A 21600-nucleotide genomic window follows, 5' to 3' on the forward strand; every position below is an offset into this window, starting at 1 on the left:
TTTGTCCTCCTGGCTGGATATGGTTAATTCCCTCCTCTGTGTTGCCATATGTGGAAGACATCTGCGCAGTGCATGTACTGCTGCTGTGTGCCCTTGATCTGCTTTCCCTTCCACTGTGCTACTTCTGAGGAAGGCCGATTTCACTTTGGCTTGTTGGCACACTTGCTCAATATGCCCAGGTATATTTTGGCAACCTGGGCATTGCACGTTTCCAAAATGGCAGGCAAGCCATTCATGGACTCGGCCAGAGCTCTTACGCTACTGGAGAAGCTTGTCTAGATCTCAAGAGTTTCTGCAGCTGATCAGTTATTGCACAGCACCCTATGGATGCCCAGTAATTATAGTTCAGCATCTTTAGCTAGCTGGGTTTCTGAGCAAGGTAAATTCCTTGTGAAGTGCACTTCTTGTGTGCTTGCTGCTGCTGCTGCTGCTGCTGCTTCAGGAGCCAGAGTGCTGGTATTGCCAGTAGTGAGTGTGCTGGTGTTGCAGAAATGGTTCCTCAGGCCCAATCCTGATCACGATCAGCATCATGGGTCAAATTTGACAGGTGAGCATGGCCACCCACCTGTTAATCACATGATGACATCATTGATGCATGAAGGTGAGGGCCTTTTTCTGTACATTGCAACACACTCCCTAGAGAGAGACTTGATGATCATCAAGTTTACAATTCTTTCAGTGCCAGGTTAAATCTTTCCTTTTTTTTTTACCCAGAGTTGTTAAAGGGGTTACATTTTGTCTGTGGGTTTTTAAAAATGATTTTTAACTGTTTTCCGTTGTCTCATGATGGGTTATGCTTTGTCTTTTACAGTCGTACCTTGGAAGTCGAAGGGAATCTGTTCCGGAAGTCCGTTTCAACTTCCAAAATACTTAGAAACCAAAGCTTGGCTTCTGATTGGCTGCAGGAAGCTCCTGCAGCCAATTGGAAGCCACAGAAGCCCCGTCAGATGTTCGGCTTCCAAAAATAGTTCGCAAACCAGAACAGCCACTTATGGGTTTGCGGCGTTTGGGAGCCAAAACATTCAAGAACTAAGCTGTTCGGAAACCAAGATACAACTGTATTTCATTTTGTTGTTATGTTGTTATGTATGCCTAATGCACTGAACCATACCCTCGGCAGCTATGTGGACTGCTGAGACATTTGTGTTGACCTTTTGGAAAATAAACTTTTTGCTCACTTTTAAGGTTTACCCTGGGCTTTTCATAACCCGTGGACTCAGAAATTAGCACCATACATCTTACAAAATATATAAAGGCAGACTAATATTATCCATTCTGGTTGTTTTGTTTTGCTTTGGTTCTTATGTGATTGGTAGCTTTGAAATGCATGCTAAAGAAAACCATTCACTTTTCCAACAATGCTGTATGAAAATGGAGAACAAAACAGTGGTTTGTTGTCAGGCATTCAGGCCCAAGAGGCAGGAAGATAGACCTTAGAGCTAACAGGCAGATTAGCAGGAATCAGGCAGATAGGAGCCATACAGGTAGCAGGTAGCTCTCAGGCAGGTGGTAGAACTCTGATTGTGTAGGGTACATACAGCAGACTTTACTCACTTAATCTGTCCTTTTAAAATTAACGTAAAATCCAATCCTTCCCCAACTCGCATAGAAAAAAGGAGAGACTAAGCCAGAAAAAGACACGGCTTTAATATTGCCACTTCTCTATATAATTTAAAATTAGCTTTCCCATTCTGCTCCTGGGAAATTTAGCTGAGTTAAGGAAATCTTTTGATATCTGGCAAAACACTCAACCTTATATTCCTATCATTTAGCAGAGATGAAAGCAAGAAATTCTAATTGGAGCAACACATCACTGATCTAGTTATTTCCGCCCATGCAGGCCCAGCCACTAGGAATTAAGACCTGCATATTCTCAGAGCTTTGATCTAACATGACAGAAACAATTCCCAGTTTCAATTAGGATAAAATCATCACTTTGCTAAACAGTCCGTTAAACATTTTTTCACAACTCCTGACATGGCTCACTCTATTAATTTTTGAATTGTACACGCAGAAAAATATATGCCACACTGAGGATAAAATTCACCATTTAATATTTTCTTTTTAAAATATATATATATATATAGAACATTCCAAGCATAAATTGACTTTTGCTAATTTGTTGTAAATTACATGTCAGGAAGTACTCTAAATGAATGCAATTATTTACTGGAAGGATGCTCTTACTAGATTTGAGGTTGTCATCTTTATTTTGCATTGACCTTTGAAACAAGCTTCTTGACATCATGTCCATCCCTTTTCTTTTTCTTTTTTGTCCCCTAAATAGCCGCACTTAAGTGGTCAACTTCTGCGAAACCACCAAAACTCTGGCCACTCCCAATCTCTGCCAAGCGGTAGCAGAATTCTAGGGGTTCCTAGGTGCATAGTCAGGGTTGTGTTTCTGTTGGGAATTCAGGCACAGCAGATAGACTGTAGTGTTTTAAGGTACCAGTATATGGTTTATTTTACACCTATATGCACCTGGGCCAAGGGAGAAGAAGAGAGTTCACAGCATTACTTCTCGAGAGGGGTTTGTTCCCTGCAGCAGCACAGCATTCCTCCTCCTTGTTCACAGTGATCCATGCAACAGTCACCTCCAGGCTTGATTATTGTAACTCGCTCTACGCCGGGCTGCCCTTGAAACTGACCCAGAAACTCCAGCGGGTGCAGAATGCCACGGCAAGGCTCCTTACGGGGTTCTTGCCGCGGGACCACATTCATCCAGTCCTTTACCAGCTGCACTGGCTCCCGGTGGAGTACAGGGTCAGATTTAAGGTGCTGGTTTTGACCTTTAAAGCCCTGTGCGTCCTAGGACCCTTGTACCTACAGGACCACCTCTCCTGGTATGCCCCGCAGAGGACCTTAAGGTCCACAAATAACAACACTTTGGACGTCCCGAGCCGCAATGTGGTTAGATTGGTCTCAGCTAGGGCCAGGGCCTTTTCAGTACTGGCCCCAACTTGGTGGAACGCTCTGTCACAAGAGACCAGGGCCCTGTGGGATTTGACATCTTTCCGCAGGGCCTGCAAGACGGAGCTATTCCGCCTGGCCTTTGGGTTGGACTCAGCCTGACCCTTATGTTTCCCTCCCCTTATGGTTTTGATTTATGGGCTACTACTAAAATGAGGCTGCATTTTAAATTGTATTTTAACCCGTATTTTAATTAACTCTTTTTTCTTTCTTTTACGTTTTATTGTAATTTTATTGGTGTTAGCCGCCCTGAGCCTGGTTCTGGCCAGGGAGAGCGGGGTATAAATAAATTATTATTATTATTATTATTATTATTATTATTATTATTATTATTATTTTATATTATATTGTTCCCAGAACACCTTGCTGAAAGCCTCTGTAAAAGGACACTTTTGTTTGTGTGGGCACAGCCTCTCCCCCCCACCCCAGTTTTAAATCCTAAACCTTTATCCACCCACAATAACCACGGCAACTCTGTTTTGCACAGACCCAAGGATCCTTATTCTTTGACAAGTCGATAACTAGCCATTGTTTCATGGCTTGCATTCAACCAGCCCTGCCAGGCTAGTTTGCATAGGCTAAACCCAGAAATTTCAATGTTTCCCTTCAGTTTCCCAAATATTTTTTAAGGTATACCATTTATAAGTTTCTAACATTCATTAACTCAGTTATGGGTGCCCTTACCCCAAATCTGCAGCAAAATTTTTAATATAGGAGCTAATCTTACAGGGGGAATGACACTGAAACACTATTTTGAGCGTGCCTTCTTTTGACTACCCTGAGATTATTTTCATTGTAGATTTATGCCAAATTTTACCCCTTTCAGTCACCTGTGGCACCCTCATGCCACTTCTCCCAACATTCTTTTAGGATTTGTAAATTGCCAGTCATCAGCCATGTGTCTCATGACCCATGAGTTTTCATGCTTCTGCTACTGCTTCATCATGTCTGCCACTAAAAGCACCAGGTCCCACAGACCTCAGTTCCTGCTCAGGGGTGGGGTGGGTGATATTTATTTCTCAGCATTCCATGTCATCGGCTATCTTTGCATGCTTCTCTCAGTTTCAGGGATGGGAAATCTGCAGCCTTCCAGATGTTGGTAGACTCCAACTCCCAGCATCCCTGATCATGGACCATGCTGGCTGGGGCTGATGGGAACTGAAGTCCAACAACATCTGGAGAGTCACAGTTTCCCCATCCTTGCTCTACATCCTCTTCTGAAGGAAATGAGAGTTCCAAAACATACAGGAACTCCATGTGCACATTGCTGAATACACCTGACTGAATACACCTGCCTCACTGCTGCAAATATATATATATAAGTATTTGGCAAGTAGTAGCTAGGGACACATCTGTTCAAAGTTAAGCACTTTTAAAACAAAATAAAATAAACCCCATTGATTTCTCTGGATGTGTTATGCGTATGCTTTAAGCTGTCTCACAAATCATGGAGGCTTAGAAGTGCTTCACTTTGGCTGGACTATTCCCCCAGAACAGGTTATAAAAAAAATGTTATGAAATATTATTGTAATTTAATTTAATAGTATCCTTAAAGGCTTAATAACTGAACATTAACTGTTATAAAAATTAAGTATGTGGAACATACTGCTTTAAAGACATAAAACCGTACATTACTAGACTATTTTATTGCACCAGTGAAGAGCATGTAGCACAGATTTACTGATTTATTTTTAAGAACAAAGCGGGGGTGGGGGTGGGGATCAGCCTACCTTACTTGTGAGCCAATAAAATCGTATTATTTGGTTTCAAGATTATTCAGGTTGCAATCCTAACTGCAGTTACTAAGGAGTAATCTACAGTGCATCCAGCTGAAGAAATTGATGGGCCTATGCCGTCATGCACACCGACAAACTACATCAACAATCTTATCTTAACAACATTAATGCATACATTAGGAACTGCAAGGGGGGGGTGTATTTAATCCTAGACATGGGGATGATTTTCATTTGGACCACAGAATATGGAGAAGGGAAGCTTTACCTTTCCCACTCTAGTCACCGTCGTGACAAAAACCCTAGGCTTCTTGTGGTGGGATGGATTTTATGATGATTGCAGTTGGGGTGTGAAGGGTTAAATGCCCCCTCTCTGCATGCCATGATCAATACTAACCCTGCCTCTTGCATACTTGGTATTACATATATATATATATATAATTCCCAAATGTAGTTGCAAGTAACACATTTAGGATAACTTTGTAACTTGCATATTTTCCTCTCGCTTTAAAGTCAGGTGTTTGGTGGTGCAATAAATTAAAAGCCACACTTAAAGCAATGTACAGTGCAAACTCAGAATTGTATATTAGGGCAGCAGAAGCATCAGCATAACACCTCTACCAGTACTGGGTTTCGAGGCTACTGGGAACTGTATGGTACCCAAGTTATCCCACAGGGTGCAACCCACATAATATTCAGGTCTTTGGAGCTATGCAGTCTTTGAGCTTCTCTGATTAAACTTGGAAAAATCCTTGAGCAAAAGTTGTACAGACCTTTTTTTTTACCCTTTCTAAGCCCTCCCTCTCCTATAGCCATAAGTCTGCAGAAAGCGGTTGGGATTGGGACTGTTTCTGGTCACATCGGTGGTAGAGGAGGGTTCACAGAGAGTATATAAAAAGGCATACCAAAACTTTGGTGTGGTGGAGTCAGATAAGTTCCCTAGGTACTGTAGCTTTCCTTGTTTCGGAATCAGTCCTGTGGGCCAATAGTTTTAAAGACCCCCCTTTCGGAGCATTTTCATTGCTGTGCCTGCGCTATGATGTTTAGAACTAGGATAAAGAGATTTTTTTTTTATTAGTGTGCAATTTGCTTAGTCGCTTGACTAAAGGCTCTCCCTCATTGAACATGCAAATCTCATGCTGAAAATAGAAAGACTTGATAGTTCAGCTCAATGCCAGATTAAATGGCATTTTACATTCTGTGTTTCACTGACATATTTAGCAAATTACATATTATGAAGAAAAATTAATGGGAAAACTTTTAAGGTGCCATATTTGGACAACTTTCTTAGCACCTATATTGTCATTTTTAAAAAAAATGTGCACAGACATTCAGGTTACGTGTGGACATTATGCCAAACCATAGTTTAGTGTAACACTACCAATCCAGAGAGACCTCTGGATTAGTGCACTTCTCCTCCTCTGGCGCTGCTGTGAGGAGGAGTTTAGAATCTACTGCTTCCAGTTTAGAATAATGGTGGGTTGTTGTGTCATCTGAAAGCAACAACAAACTGTGGTTAATCACTAAGGTTTATTTGAAATTAATCAACTTCAGACCATAGGTTATGAAGTTGGCATGTTTAAACAAGCCATTGTTACCACACTTTAGAACTCAGATTAACCACAGTTTTGTTGTCATTCAGTCGTGTCCGACTCTTCGTGACCCCATGGACCAGAGCACGCCAGGCACCCCTATCTTCCACTGCCTCCCACAGTTTGGCCAAACTCATGCCAGTTGCTTCGAGAACACTGTCCAACCATCTCATCCTCTGTCGTCCCCTTCTCCTTGTGCCCTCCCTCTTTCCCAACATCAGGGTCTTTTCCAGGGAGTCTTCTCTTCTCAGGAGGTGGCCAAAGTATTGGAGCCTCAACTTCAGGATCTGCCCTTCCAGTGAGCACTCAGGGCTGATTTCTTTAAGGATGGATATGTTTGATCTTTTTGCAGTCCATGGGACTCTCAAGTTTAACATGCAATATTAAATATTAAACAAAATCTCACAGTTTAGCATGCAATATTAGGCGAAAGCAAAGGCTTCTGTTCTCCTACTCGCAGCTGTGCTGAAGGAGGACAACAGGAAGGAGCATGCAGGTCTGAAGCTCTTTCTGCAGCACATTTTCATCACACTCAGTTATAGTTTAGTGCAGGGGTAGAAAAGCCATGACTCACGGGCATGCCACTTGCAACGGAACACCCCAAACTGGATGCATCCTCCTCATGCCCTTGGCTTACAAAGATACCTCTTCTCCCTCTGGTGCATCTGTAGGTTTCCTGCTTCCTCAGCACTAATACCTCCTAGCTGTGATGCCGCTCTGGAAGTAAAAGAGGCAACTTTGCACCGTAAGCTGAGACTTTCCTCCCTATTGCAGGGCTGGGCTGGGAGGACAGCTACGGTCTCCTTGTTTGTATAGGCATGTGTGGTGTATGTATGGTGAGAGTGTTGCATGCTGGCCAATCCTCAATGTAGGCGGTTGGGATGAAAAGGGTTAGCCACCCCTGGTAACACCTGAATATGCACACCGTGTTTAAGAAAGAAACTTGTATACATTTTAATGAGGAAGTTGTCTTGATAAATAAAATCTAATGATAGCGGTTGTTGTTTTTCCAATTCCCAGTAGGGCCTGGGGAGATACATTGGTCCAGAAAGGATCTGCAATGGATAAAAAAAGCAAGAGTTGCTTCTTACTGATTATTCTACTAAATGTAAGTAAAAGCAAACCGAGTAACAAAATTACTTTTGTTTGCATAATAAAAGCTAACAGAAGGCTTTTAGAATTGCATGTATATTGTTGTGAAATGGATTGATACTGTTTGCATTGTGCTAGTTCACTTTGTTTTAAAATCAGGCTAACCAATTTAAATGAGTATGAACAGAAGGGATCAGGGGTCTTCTGTGTTGTTGTTGTTGTTGTTGTTGTTGTTGTTGTTGTACCTTTCTTGGGAAATACTTGTAAGGCAATGGTCTGGTTCACTTGGGGAATAACCATGGCTCAGTGCAGAGTTTCTGCCTTGAAAGCAAAAGGTCCCAGGTTCAGCCAGTTATCGATGTAGAGGCACCAGCTTCCAAAGGAGAAATGCAGGGGGCAGTGTCGGGTCCCGAAGTCCCAATGTCTCAACGACGTGCACATGTTGTCAGGACATTGGAGGAGTTGGTGTCAGAGCTGAATGTGGCAGCAGCATTCAGTGACCAGCAGAGTCTCTTCCTCCTGCCACCAGCTAAGGGCAGGAGGAAGAGAAGGAGTCGGCCACTGAAGCCGCACCATGCTTGGCTCTGCACTCAGCCTCATCCACCCCCTTATTTTGGGGACATGGGGGCCCCAAAAGGGCTCGGCCCCCATGAGTTAGCACCCCTGTATCTGTGTTTGAATACAGCAATGGTGGCATGAGTGACAGCTGAGTGATTGTGTAAGCCTAACCATGTCTACTCAGAGGTAAGTGCTGTTGAAATTCAGTGGGGCTTACTCCCAAATAAGTGAGGTTAGGATTACAACCTTATGTTCACAAACCGCTCTTCCTTAAGGAAAGGCAAGGGCATATGTTGCTTGTGGAAAGTCTCAGGTTCAATCCCTGATATTTTCAGATAGGGCAGGAAAAAAACCCCTAGCTGAATTTTAGACTCAGTTGCTTAATCATATGAGTGACGGGACTGAAGTGACATTGGGACATAAAATGAGTCTGAAAAGGTGGTTGGTTGGTTGGTTGGCTTTAGCAGACCTGATTAAAAGCAGTTATTCAGTAGTGCAGCAGCCTCATTCATTCTTAGCCTGCTTTTTCCATGGACAAATTACAAGATAAAGTAATATAATTATGCTTCAGGCTGGTGGTAGAGAACTAGATAAAGTGCAGTGTAATTTTAAATAGCTAGCAATAATTGGTTAGAAACTGTATGGAGACACATAGAAGAACAGAAGGTTAGCTTGTAATCCGTTTGTCAGAGGCAGCAGCGGAACAAGCTGATCGGGCACCTGGGGCGGTGCGCATGCCCTGTGCCCAGGGGTGGGGCCAGCTGCCCACAGCTGGGGCAGGATGCTCCGTGGGGCCTCTGAGGAGTCTGCCTCCCTCCTCCCACTCAGCCAACCTACAGCTGAGGGGGAGGCGGCGGGCAGCGCGGAGCCTGCAGGTGCCCAAGCCACCGTGTCACTCCCAGGAGAGACATGTGGCTCAGGTGCGCTGCAGGGCCCGCAGTGAGTGCTGCCCAGCATTCTGTCACCCTCCTCAGTGGTGACACCCGGGGCAGCCTACCCCCACCGCATCCCCCTTCCTCTGCCCCTGGTCAGAGCTAGACTCCACATTGCTTTTAGGTGGGGACTGGGCTCCTTGTGGAGTTTTCTATATACTTCCAAAATGACTTCAATCAACTTTCGATAATGTATAAATCCCTGTATAACTCTCAAAGGCCCCATCTAGCAAACTATTTCAAAATACTAGACAACGCCCAACACCGATGGGCTTTCTCCAGGGCTCGCTTTAACGCTCTCCCGTCAGCCCACCTAGAGGGAAGATACAACAAGATCGCGATCGAACAAAGATTGTGTCCCTGTAATAGCAATGAGATAGAAACTATTGGGCATGTTATTTTACACTGCCCATTATATCGAGATTCAAGAAAAGAGCTGATTGAACCGATTCTGAGGAAACTGCCTGGTAGCATAGATGATACCTATACCAGACTTCTCCTAGCAGATAAAGACCCCAATATTACCAGGGCTGTGGCAAAGTACTGTTACATCGCGACTAGAATCAGACGAGTAGTGATGTCAACAATAGACTTCGAACTTTAACCCCGATAGAACGATAATAGTTAGCAGAGACCAATGAATTTAAATTTTAAACAATAAAAGGCTGAAATTTGGCTTGGGTGTGGGCGTCGGTTCCATGAATTGGCCCACATTCCTGTTTTTGTTTGTGGCATAACACAACTTACACTAATATGTGGTTTTATAAATTGCTTTCTGGTCCTTGACCGTAATAAAGATTTTACTTCCAGATGTGCTGCTGTCACTGCCTGAATCCCAGGCATTGTGGAGTGAAATTCCCCACACCTGTGCTGTATCGTAGGTGGCACAGAAACTCTTGACCTGACATTCAGGATTCATTGACTATTCATTCCTACTAAATATTATGGGGAGGAAGAGGGAGTAGTTACAAGATGCACAAAATGTACCAAGCTGCAATTTGTATTTGAGATTTGCCTTCTGTTTGACATTAAGAGTTTTTCTGCTTTGCTCTGTTTTTTAAAAAGGATTGGAAGGAAAACTCACCTTATATGTGGCGTCTGCTTTAAAGGTCACAAAAAATGATATTCCATATTATGCTTGCATTATTTATGGATGTGCCTTTTTGGATGCTTGCCCATCGTCTGAAGTATTTTTGGGGGGAGGGGGTTTCTTTTCCCAGGATTTGTGTGTGATATTTTCATCATCCAAAGAATTGGTCATGCCCCCACATTGGGCAAGAGATTCCTGCACTGTAGGGGTTTGGACTAGATGATCCTCATGGTCCTTTCCAATTCTACGATTCTATTACCTTTTGCTGTTGATTGTTAGTTATAAATTATTCTGAGAGTATAAAATATAGCAAGTCTTAATATTAATTCACACACAGGGGGGTGCGGTTGCTTCAATCTAAACGACGCTATTATCATCTTTTAGGTATAAAGTGGTTGCCAGCATTCAAAGAAATCTGGTTTTTTACTCCATAGTAATGCACCTTTTATAACAATTATTTAATGCGTGATGGCTTGGTGGTCGTATGTATGACGTCATTTACTTGTACTTTTAGGAGTGACATCATATGTACGGCTGCTAAACTGCCACATGGGACGTCATTTAATCTGTTCTCTTCAGGAAAATGATAACTGACCCTTTCCATCACATTAAAAAAATCACATTACCATTATGAAGCTGTGAATCATTTCTTTTTAATAAATAATAATCGTCTATATGCTCAAGGTATTCTTCCACTTTCTTATATGTGGTAACACCATTCATTCCTCTATTGAAAATATTGCCCTGGATGGTCATTATTTCAGGGAGTAGTTAATCTGTTCTTGTTCAATATTATATGCAGTGACTGGCATTCAAAGAACTGTAGAAGTGGAGTGGTATTTGTCTTTCTCAAATACTAGCACTCGAAACTGAAGAAACTCTCAAGGGTAGTTTATGCTATGGCATGGGTATCTGCTATTCAAAGAAAATGTAAACAAACAAACAAAATCAACTGGGCATGCCACACTTCAAGAAGCTCTTTGGATCTCAGTAATGATACAGTATTTTATCCAACCTGACCTTAAAATGTGTATAGTTTTATTGGGGAGTGGGGAGGAAACACTACAAGATACAGAAGATGTAAATATGTATGCTGAAGCTATGCACTTTACTTAGGACAAGAGACTGTAACCCTACTTTCTTCTCAAAACTCAAACTAATGCAAGGAATGTTCCTCCTACTGCATGTATGCCATCTCAAATTAAGAACCGAGAGTGGGAAAACAAGAATGCCATATACTTCAACTTATTCCAGCAATACACTGTATTAAAACCAATCTCAGATACTGTTTTTTTGGTACCAAGTCACTCAAAAGTTAGATGGATGGTGACCTGTGACAGGGTCTTTCTGTTTTGGCTCCCCCGCAACTTTGAAAGCAAAGTGTGCCTGGCATAACTTTGATGTGTTTTAGTGATGTGGGTGGCGCTGTGGGTTAAACCACAGAGCCTAGGGCTTGCCGATCAGAAGGTCGGCGGTTCGAATCCCTGCGACGGGGTGAGTTCCTGTTGCTCAGTCCCTCCTGCCAACCTAGCAGTTCGAAAGCACGTCAAAGTGCAAGTAGATAAATAGGTACCAGTCCGGCGGGAAGGTAAACGGCGTTTCCGTGCACTGCTCTAGTTCGCCAGAAGCAGCTTAGTCATGCTGGCCACATGACCCGGAAGCTGTACACTGGCTCCCTCGGCCAATAAAGCAAAATGAGTGCTGCAACCCCAGAGTCATTCGCGACTGGACCTAACTTGTCAGGGGTCCCTTTACCTTTACCTAAAAACCTTATTTGTTCAGGCCTTTTTGATGTTGAGTTTGCCTAGGTTTTGCTCTACACTGGTGAGTCTGTTTTATGCTTGCATTTTCATAAAGTATTGTGGTGTTTTATGATTTATGGTGATGTTTAACTGTTGACTGATTTGCTGAATGAATGAATGAATAACATTTATTCAAAATCCTTAATAAAAGAAAGCTGAAACACTTATTACCTACATAGCTGTCTCTAGGCTTCGAATACTGTAAATATTATTGAGTGCTGAATGTAAGACTGGAAATACAACAGTTAATGTGATTCCATTTCATGTTTCAATCCCCAGGAAATTATTGTGGTCATCTAAAAGTATTTAGTCAAACTGAATACAGAGTTAGCTAGTAGGATGATGACATAGAATGCTTCTTCTTTTTGAAAAAAAAGCTGTTATTTAATTCTATAAGTGTTAATGTTTCCTCCTTGCACAACTGCAAACCTCTGTTTAAATCATTAAATGTTTTATAAAACCGCAGAGGTGAAGTGAATGGCTTATTGAAGAGACATTATTTCCAAGACTCCTCATGGGAGAGCTCTACTCTAGTTTAAGCCAAGACTAATATAATTAAAGAGAAATAATTTAACACTGGCAATAGATTCACCTGCTCACTTTTGTTTAAAAAAAAAGGCACGTGCCCAAAATATAAAAGTAAACATTAAAACCACCTGATCTTTCATAGGTTATTTTCAATGTGCATTTGGCATTTGGTCTTTGAACCACTGCCACTGAGGAAAGCACATAAATTTTGACAATATTTTTTAAACCCAAAACATGCTTTGTTCAAAACAGAAGAAGATGGCTGAAACAGACAAGTCAGCGGTGAATGATTGTGTCCACTTAGTTAAGATGTGCTCAGATGTGCACGCAAAACTCTTGTGCGGACAAGATGTCCTAATATGAGAAGAAAAGAAAGGGAATGACAGGAATAACTTGGCACTTCAACAGACCAATCCTAGTTATGTTTACTTGGTTGGAAGTAAGTCCCGCTGATTTGAATGGGACTTCTTCTCTGGTAAGTTTGCCTAGGATTGCAGCCTGAGAGCATGAAATACCTTGATGCATTCAGTAAAAATATTTCATTTAAAACAAATGAATCCTGTGTATTTCAGGAGAGTAAGATAATTCTCATGTGCAGAGCATTGCACACATGAATCTACTTCTTCCACTGAATTTAATGGGATCTGTGGATTGAAATGGGACATTATGAAAATATATACTTATCAATTCCTGGTGCCTAACTCTTCACTGGTTGTAGGTCATGGTACTTGCTATACTTTATTGGTCCTGACAGCGGAAGACCATTTCCAGTCAAGCCCTCTTTAGCTAGTACTGCTGCCAACCTCTCTCATTTTCCCTTGATTATCGGCCTTGAAAACCAAGGGAATTGGTGACTGAAATATGACTGCCTGCAGGTCTGAAAGTATCCTCCTTACTCAGGAATAGGGAACCTGTGGCCTTTCAGATGTTGCTGGGCTGCAACTACCATCACCCTGATCATGCTGGCTGGGGCTGATGGGAGTTGGAGTCCAACAACATCTGGAGATCTATGGTCAGGTCTGCCTTGTGTAATTTCAATTTACCATTCTAGCACTGCCCAGCACAAATTATATTAAGCACAGCCAATGGAGTGGAGAGAAAAAAACCACCTACTTTATGCCAGCATTTAGCTAATTATGGTACACTTTGTGGAAACTCATAAAGGCTTGCAGTCATTTCTGTTTGAGCTCTTTATCATTGTAATCCCTAACTGATGAACCGTATCAGGTCCTCTTGCAATCAAATGACGAGTCTGCCTCTTCTGTATCTGCTCCCCTTTCTCTGTTCTCAATGTTTGTTAGCGGTACATTTGAGCCTGCACAGTATCAGAAGAAAAGAGGGAGGGCTTAGGTTTGGGGTGTTAGCAGAACGGCTGGAATAAAGGTGATGGAGTCCAGAGAGAAAAGAAAGTGATAATAAACTTTACGGAGGTAAACTGAACAAAACAGTACTGTACTTAATATGAGGAGAAATAAGGCAGAGAAACGGGATTCATGCTTACACAGGGGGGAAATGCCTTCAGAACCACTCTTCCCTCCAATTCCTCCAGCTGTCAAATCTCAACTGCCACCCTCGCTGACAGCTAACTCCCAGTTGTCTAGAACCTCCAGTCAATCAGTCTGCCTTGACCAATAACAGAATTAACCCCTTAAGTCACTGCTATTTCACTTCCAACCCCTTCTGAACAGCCGGTGACTCATTCCATGAGGGCTAGGGTCCCTTAAGTTGTCGAATCCAGTGGTGTGCTTGCCGACAATTTAATTGTGTACCAGGGCTTTAAATCATAGCAGTTTTAATTAAATGTAACACACACAATGCAAATTCATTGTATGGACACAAAGTGAAAGCTGAATTATTCACAGGAGGTTGTCATCTCACGAAACCTCACAGTAGTAACCCCTTCAGTGTGTAGCACACTGTATGTCTTGGGGTTGTGTTCTTTAGCCTTGGGTCCCCAAATGTTGCTAGACTGCTGCTCCCATCATCCCTAACCATTGACTAGCCTGGCTGTAGCTGATATGAGTTAGACTCCAACAACATCTGGGGACCCAAGGTTGAAGAACACTGTCTTGGAGAATATTAAAACTGGTAATTTAGATAGCTCAGTCATTGGTGTTAGGGAAATACCTAATGATGACATTTAAATGTGTGAACTCAATTTTTGCCAATGGGAAGATTTGGAGGCTCACAGTGGGCTTCTGTTCCCCCCCAAAATGTGTTCGCAGTATGGAATTGTGTGTGTGAAATTCACTATACCTTACCACTGTTCAGCTTCCATTCCATTCAGCTGCAGTTGCCACGCAGATTGCTTCCCCATAGGGAGAAGCGATAAAAACTCTCATAATCAAAGCAGGCAGCCCTTTGCGCAGCCATATTTAATCCTGTGTTTTGTATGTCCTGGAGGGAAGGTACTACATGTTTTTGCAAGCAAAACATCAAAATCTCCATAGCAACATTTAAGTATACAATGAGATAAAAGTAAGAATGATGGGCAGCTCATGTTTTTGATGTTGCTTTCCTGGTTTTTCTCGCATCCATTAACAGTTTTTCCTCTTTGCACAGAGAATGGCTCCAAGTCTCTCTTCTACTGTAAGTTATACTGATCCCACATTAGAGCCTATAGCAACTGAACATTCAGCAATACGCCAGAAGATAGTAGATTCCCAGTTCAAATGCTACGAGAGGATGAACAGGCAGCCTCCTTACAAGAAAAAAGGTAAGGAAAAGACAGATGCTTTAAAATTACTTTAATGCATTTCTGAAATACTATGATGAAAAAACAGAAAAATAACTTGTGTGAATACCCACAAAAGCAAATGGATATATCAGCTTCTGAAATGGGGGGGGGGCGCGGGGGGAGATTTGCAATAGCTTCCCTACAACACCTCCGAGAACTTAATTTTGGAACTGAGCTGGATACATCCAGTGAAGCAAGATGTCTTCAAAACAGGCTTGTTGACAAAACCAAGGTGTCTGCTAGCTCTTGCTTCTCCACTAGCCTTTTAATAACAACAACAACAACAACAACAACATTTTTTTATTTATACCCCACCCTTCCCCGCCAAACCGGGCTCAGGGCGGCTAACACCAATAAAATCACAACAAAAACATAAAACAATTCATTAAAATACAGATTAAAATGCAATTTAAAATTTAATCTAGACTGCAGCCTCATTTTTAAGGAGTTGACATCATTAGTTCACCGTGCTTTACAGCAAATGTGGGCGGCAAACTTGCCAGATCATTACATTACTGTGTTTACTGTGGTTTTTTTCCCCCTCAGACCTGAGTTGTGGCAGGGTCTTTTTTTAAAAAAAAGAAAATGCAACTGCAGCGCTTACCTTGCTGAGGGTGGACATGCAAAGTTTGTTGAATGTGGGCAGGAATTAAAGGACTACTGTGTGTTTAATTAGAAGCTTCCTCTTAGCAAGTTTTAACCGCACTCAGCAGATTGCAACAATAAAATAAAATGCCTCTGCATTTTTAAGGGGTAGCAGTCAATCTGCTTCAGGCAACATCTGACTATGCCTCAGGGGAAAACTGCATTTCTGATTATTCTGAGGCATGTGAAAAAAAGGAACCACAAGAAGTGTGCTGTCTTTGGGCAGTTTAATTGTGCACATATGCCAAAAGAAGTCCTTTGAGCTTGACCACGTCAGACATATCCTCGCTCTCACACTAAGGGCTTGATTGACAGCAAGTAAGTTTCTAGGGATGCGGATGTCGCTGTGGGTTAAACCACAGAGCCTAGGGCTTGCCGATCAGAAGGTCGGCGGTTCGAATCCCCACGACTGGGTGAGCTCCCATTGCTTGGTCCCTGCTCCTGCCCACCTAGCAGTTTGAAAGCACGTCAAAGTGCAAGTAGATAAATAGGTACCGCTCCGGCAGGAAGGTAAACGCCATTTTCCGTGCGCTGCTTTGGCTCGCCAGAAGCGGCTTAGTCATGCTGGCCACATGACCCGGAAGCAGTATGTCGGCTCCCTCAGCCAATAAAGTGAGATGAGCGTCACAACCCCAGAGTCGTCCGCGACTGGACCTTATGGTCGGGGTCCCTTTACCTTTACCTTTACCTAAGTTTCTTAGAAGTAAATACCACTGAATATAAGGGACTTTTTTCCATGTGGTATGTGTAGGATAGAGATACTTGCCTCACAAGCCACCGGGTGTCATTCCGCTCACAGAGCTACAGTTATCCCTCTTTCAAAGCAACTCTTGAGAATTTTAGCCCTGGGGGGACAATAGGGGTTCCCCAAGAACTCTCAGCATCCTCAACAAACTACAGACCCCAGGGTGTTTGGGGGAAAGCCATTATAATAATTTTAATAATAATAATTTATTATTTATACCCCATTCGTCTGGCTGGGTTTGATACTGTTTTAAATGCTCAGTGCAGTTTGAGCCAGAGAATGAATTATGTGTAATTAGAAGCGACCATTTAGTTTTATTACATCGCTGTCAGTTTCAAATGCCCACAGTCAAGACTGCATTGCATAAAACTAAACTGAAGAGACTTCACTGGATGGCGGGGGGGGGGGAAGAGTCAGAAAAACAGTGATTATTTTCATGAGACAAATAACTGGGGCTAACAAGAAGATAATTCCTTCCCAAAATAACATTATATAGAAATAAACTTTGGTTTACTCTTTTTCATAAAACAAGAATAATATCCAGGGGAGGGGAGGGACAACTATTTATTTCCCCTGGGTGAGAAACTTGGCATAGTGTATTGAAAAATGCAACTGTTTCTCATTTTACAGAATGGCAAATGTTTGCAAAATTAAAAACAAGACCTCTAATGTATCCCACCCTGCCATGTTTTCATTGCAGGTGGGTTCTCCTGCTGATCTTTCCCTTTGATTTCATCTCACAGAAAACACATCCCAAAATGGGGTGAAAACTGAGTACTTGTTGGAAAGAAAAATGATTTTCTGGGGAAGGGTGTTGTTAGAGTCCAAACCCCAGTGCTGTTATTGAAATGCTGTTAGGATTTATTAATAATCTGAACAAATATTTTAGAACCTCTGTATTTCTAAGGGGAAATCATATGTTCACACATAATGAGAAAAATGCACTTGGAAAAGGGAAAACATAACACAACTACAAAGTTTTTTTTAAAAAAAATATTGTTGTTTTCAAGTACAACAGTATCTGCCTTGGAATGTTTGCTTGTCTACAAGCAGAGTAGTTCAGTTTTCTTCCTTAATCATTGCCAAGTTTCTGTACCTTTTGTCATCTCCTAAAATCTACAAGCAGCCATTATTCTGACTGCTATGCTTCTTTATGAACTTTCAGAGAGGAAGCTTGAGTTTGCTGCAATAAAAACAACAAAGAGCTTTGTGGCACCTTGAAAACTAACAGATTTTATTATGGAATAAGCTTTAAAGGAGTAGGGTCAACTTCATCAGATGCATGAAGTATTACCCCAAGTTACAGATAATTATGTAACATGATTGAGAGAAGAGGGTTGTAAAACTGCGTGAAGGAAATTGTATGCAGAAAATACAGTGGTGCCCCGCTAGACGAAAATAATTCGTTCTGCGAGTATTTTCGTCTAGCGGGTTTTTCGTCTAGCGAAGCGGCAATGCAAACCACGGTTTTCGTTAGACAAAAAAAATCCGTCTTGTGAGGCAAGCCCATTCAAAAATTCGTCTTGCGAGACGGGCTTCCGCTAGACAAATGCCTTCGTCTAGCGAGTTTCTCATCTAGCGAGGCATTCGTCTAGCGGGGCACCACTGTACAGGCAGTGGCATTGATTTTATTTATTTATTTACTTACATACATACATACCACCCTTCATTGGAAGATCACATTCTTTACATTATTCACAGTGGTCATTCACAAAAGCAGATGCTGATGATGATAACGTGGTGATCTTGACATTGGTAAGCTTCTTGACACATATAATGTAATAAAAAAACAAAACCTTTGTCACGGTTCAAGCCACAGGTGATAGCACTGAGCTTCTTGATGAATTGGGTTTCCTGTTAGAGTCTCCCTTTTGTTGGAGTCTGTATATATCGCAGCAGAATGCAGAAATAAAAACCCTATCTACGTGAATCTAATGCGCCGTCGAATCTAATGCACACCTCGACTTTCAAAACCTTGAAACCAAAAAAGTATTTGCTGGTGAATGTAAATGTGCCATCAAATCTAATGCGCGCCCTAATTTTCACGACATAATTTGACCAAGAAAGGTGCGCATTACCTTTGAGTAAATACGGTAGGCTGATAAGGCAGCTGGTTGAAAAGATAAAGAAACCTGAGTCATATTAATCATAGTAAGCTCACATGAAGCCAGCATGGAATCCAAGGGTTACCACTAACACTATCTGAACTTGGAGCAGAAAAAAGTAAAGCCCGAGAAAAGCAATTTAAATTTCAACAAACCATTACTAAGGAGGAATCCGTGAGGGAAGAATATACTGCCTTTCTCTCTGTCACACCCAACTGGGTCATGTAACTGATTGCAAGTGTTGTAGCTTTAATCCCAACACCTTTGAAGTTACGTGTGTATCTACACCTCTAAGCTTTCGTGCATCTGGTGAAGGGGACTCAGCCCCAAAGCTTCCAGCGTGAACTTGTCTTTCTCGTGACATGTTCTAAGGATGAAATTAGGTGTGTGTCCAAGTCATTCTTGCAGTCTAACTACCTCACACGGTTGTAAAGAGGATAAAGAACAGGTAATCCCCACGGGTGCTACCCTAACCTTTTTGGAGAAAACGCAGGCAGGATACAACGTGAGAAGTACCAATGAGTAATATAGCCCTTCCAAGTTTAAAAACACTAGCAGCACAAGAAGATTCTGTGACTTTCTCTTTTTTCTTTCTTTGTTAAATGTTTGTAAGATTACAAACATTTAACACAGAAAGAAAGGAGAGAAAGTCAGTGGTTTCCCTACCATCACTGCCTTTAAACAATACAGCTTGATTCTTTTTGAATTTCTAGGACTATTCTGTAACCGGACATGGGATGGATGGCTCTGTTGGGATGACACACCTGCTGGAGAATTTGCTGATCAAAACTGCCCTGATTATTTCCCAGACTTCGATCCAACTGGTAGAGTGTCTACTTTTATCTTCATTCAGTGCTTTTTAGCGTTTGAAAGTGAAAGGAGAATGCTATCCAAAATAATGGTAGTGTTGTAACTTTCCAAAATTGACTATAATACAGTCGTACCTTGGATCTCGAACACCTTGGCTCCCAAACAAATCGGCTCCTGAATGTCGCAAACCCGGAAGTGAGTGTTCCGGTTTTCAAATGTTCTTTTGCAAGCTGAACGTGTGACAGGGCTTCCGTGGCTTCCGATTGGCCATGCTTTGGTTTTGGTTTTTGAATGTTTTGGAAATCAAACAGACTTCCAGAATGGATTCCGTTCAGCTTCCAAGGTATGACTGTAATTAACATATATTCATAGCTTTCCTGAGCCTGCCTACCAACTCAGTGCCAGGGCAAATTGCTTGCTTTATAGTATATTGCCTGACTTATCCATGCCTTCTCTTGAAACCAGCATAATGGAAGTGGCACTGTTTCTTTTTATATGCTGGCCTGCTTTTTATAATCATTCCATTTTTAGGCGTAGTGATCTGAACAGCAGCTGGTTCATTTTTGTAAAATGCATGTCGTTATTCCCAGGGTCTCTCTTCTATATTTTACAGTCCAAGACAGATTTTATAAAAGTTCTTGGAAGAACAGAACCAAAAAAGAAGAAGAAAACCACTTTATTAAGTCACATGAGTCATTCATTGAGATACATACAGTATAACCAATGACATAGATTCTGGAACCTTTGAAAAACATGTGGGTGTGGACAGATAGATGTGTTAAAAAAAAGTGAGAGTATGGAGTAGTGGTTAGAGTGTTAGGCTAGGACCTAGGAGACCAGGGTTCAAATCCCTGCTGAGCCATCAGATTCGCTGGGCAACTTTGGGCTAGTCACAGTCTCTTAGCCCTAACCTACCTCACTGGGTTGTTCCGGGAATAAAATGGGAAGATAAACATGTATGACACCTTGAGCTCCTTGAGCAAAAGATGGACTACAAAAGTAATAAATAAATAAATACATAGTGGTCAGCTAGATATGGCAATCTGAAATTAGCATTGCAAGGGGAAAGTCTGTAGGGTTTTTCAGTGTTGCTACTGGGTTGTTCTGTCCGGGGCCTCGCATTCAGTGGGTGATAGACCAGCATACGTGCGTGGGAACATCTATGCCTCCACTGAAGCACCAGCTGTGGGGAGGAGGGGAAGAGCAGGAATTCTATGACCAAAAACAAATGAAATCAAGGATTTTGATTATTAGCAGCTCTGTAGAGCTGGACAGCAAATATGGTACCCTCTAGATGATTGGCCATGTTGGCTGGGGTTGATGGGAGTTGGGGTCCTAAAACATCTGGACGGCACCACAGTGGCTACCCCTAAAGTAGGGAATTTGTAACATTTTCAACTTGTCATGCAGAAACTGAACCAGCCCGCCCCCCCAAAAAAGACAACCATTCCAGATCCAACCAAAGTCTTCTTGTGTGTGTGTGTGTGAGGGATGAGAAATTTGATTCAGTTTTGTATTTCAAGCTGAACTTAACAAATTTGCATTTTTTAAAAAAACATTGAGCAAACCAAAACATAGCTATTCTCTGAAATTCTCACTCATCCAAATCTTACAGGGGATTAAAAGTACAGTGGACCCTCCAGATATGAATGTAATTCATTCCAGGGGTCCACACGTACCCCGAAAAATCTGTAAGCAGGGGTGCTGCTTCTGCGCACATGTGTAGCGCGATAGAGTGCTTCTGCACATGCGCGCATGGTGAAACCTGGAAGAATACACTTCCGGGTTTGCCGCATTCTCAACCCGAAAGTTATGTTACCCGAAGGTAACGTAACCCGAGGGTTGACTATATACAAAAATGCATGTACTGTGGTAAGGTATGCATACAGGAATGTGTACTTCTTCATAATTTTATTACGGTCAAAGACCAGCTCAAAAAGCACAACTGGGACAGCTTTCACAAGAATAAAATATACATTTAAAACATTGTACAACAACAGCTTAAAGATTAAAATTTGAGGAATGTGTATATTAGTGAAAATAACATTCAAGAATGTATTATGTATGGGGAAATGGTTTTGCAAAAATAAGAATATTTAGCATAATTGCATCTAAAAACGTATATATTAGAAGAAATTAGCACTAAAATACTGACAAGTTTTCATGAGGATTTCTACTGGTATAGAAATGTGGAGAACTGAACATAAGATTGGTAAAATGAGAAACATTTTACCCATCCCTAACTCCCCATATACAACTGT

General features: G+C 41.8%; 1 protein-coding gene across 1 annotated transcript in view; it reads left to right on the top strand.

Moving 5' to 3' along the window:
* The first annotated feature begins 7320 nt into the window (after positions 1 to 7320).
* The window catches only part of CALCR (calcitonin receptor), a 67589-nt gene continuing 53309 nt past the window's right edge, over positions 7321 to 21600 (top strand). The window contains exons 1-3 of the mRNA XM_033165704.1: positions 7321 to 7403; positions 14860 to 15013; positions 19243 to 19353. Coding sequence (XP_033021595.1) covers positions 7356 to 7403; positions 14860 to 15013; positions 19243 to 19353 — 313 coding nt within the window. The 5' untranslated portion in view covers positions 7321 to 7355. The remainder of the gene's footprint in view (positions 7404 to 14859; positions 15014 to 19242; positions 19354 to 21600) is intronic.

This window comes from Lacerta agilis, chromosome 12 (assembly GCF_009819535.1).
Source record: "Lacerta agilis isolate rLacAgi1 chromosome 12, rLacAgi1.pri, whole genome shotgun sequence".
Taxonomy (NCBI): Eukaryota; Metazoa; Chordata; class Lepidosauria; order Squamata; family Lacertidae; genus Lacerta; species Lacerta agilis.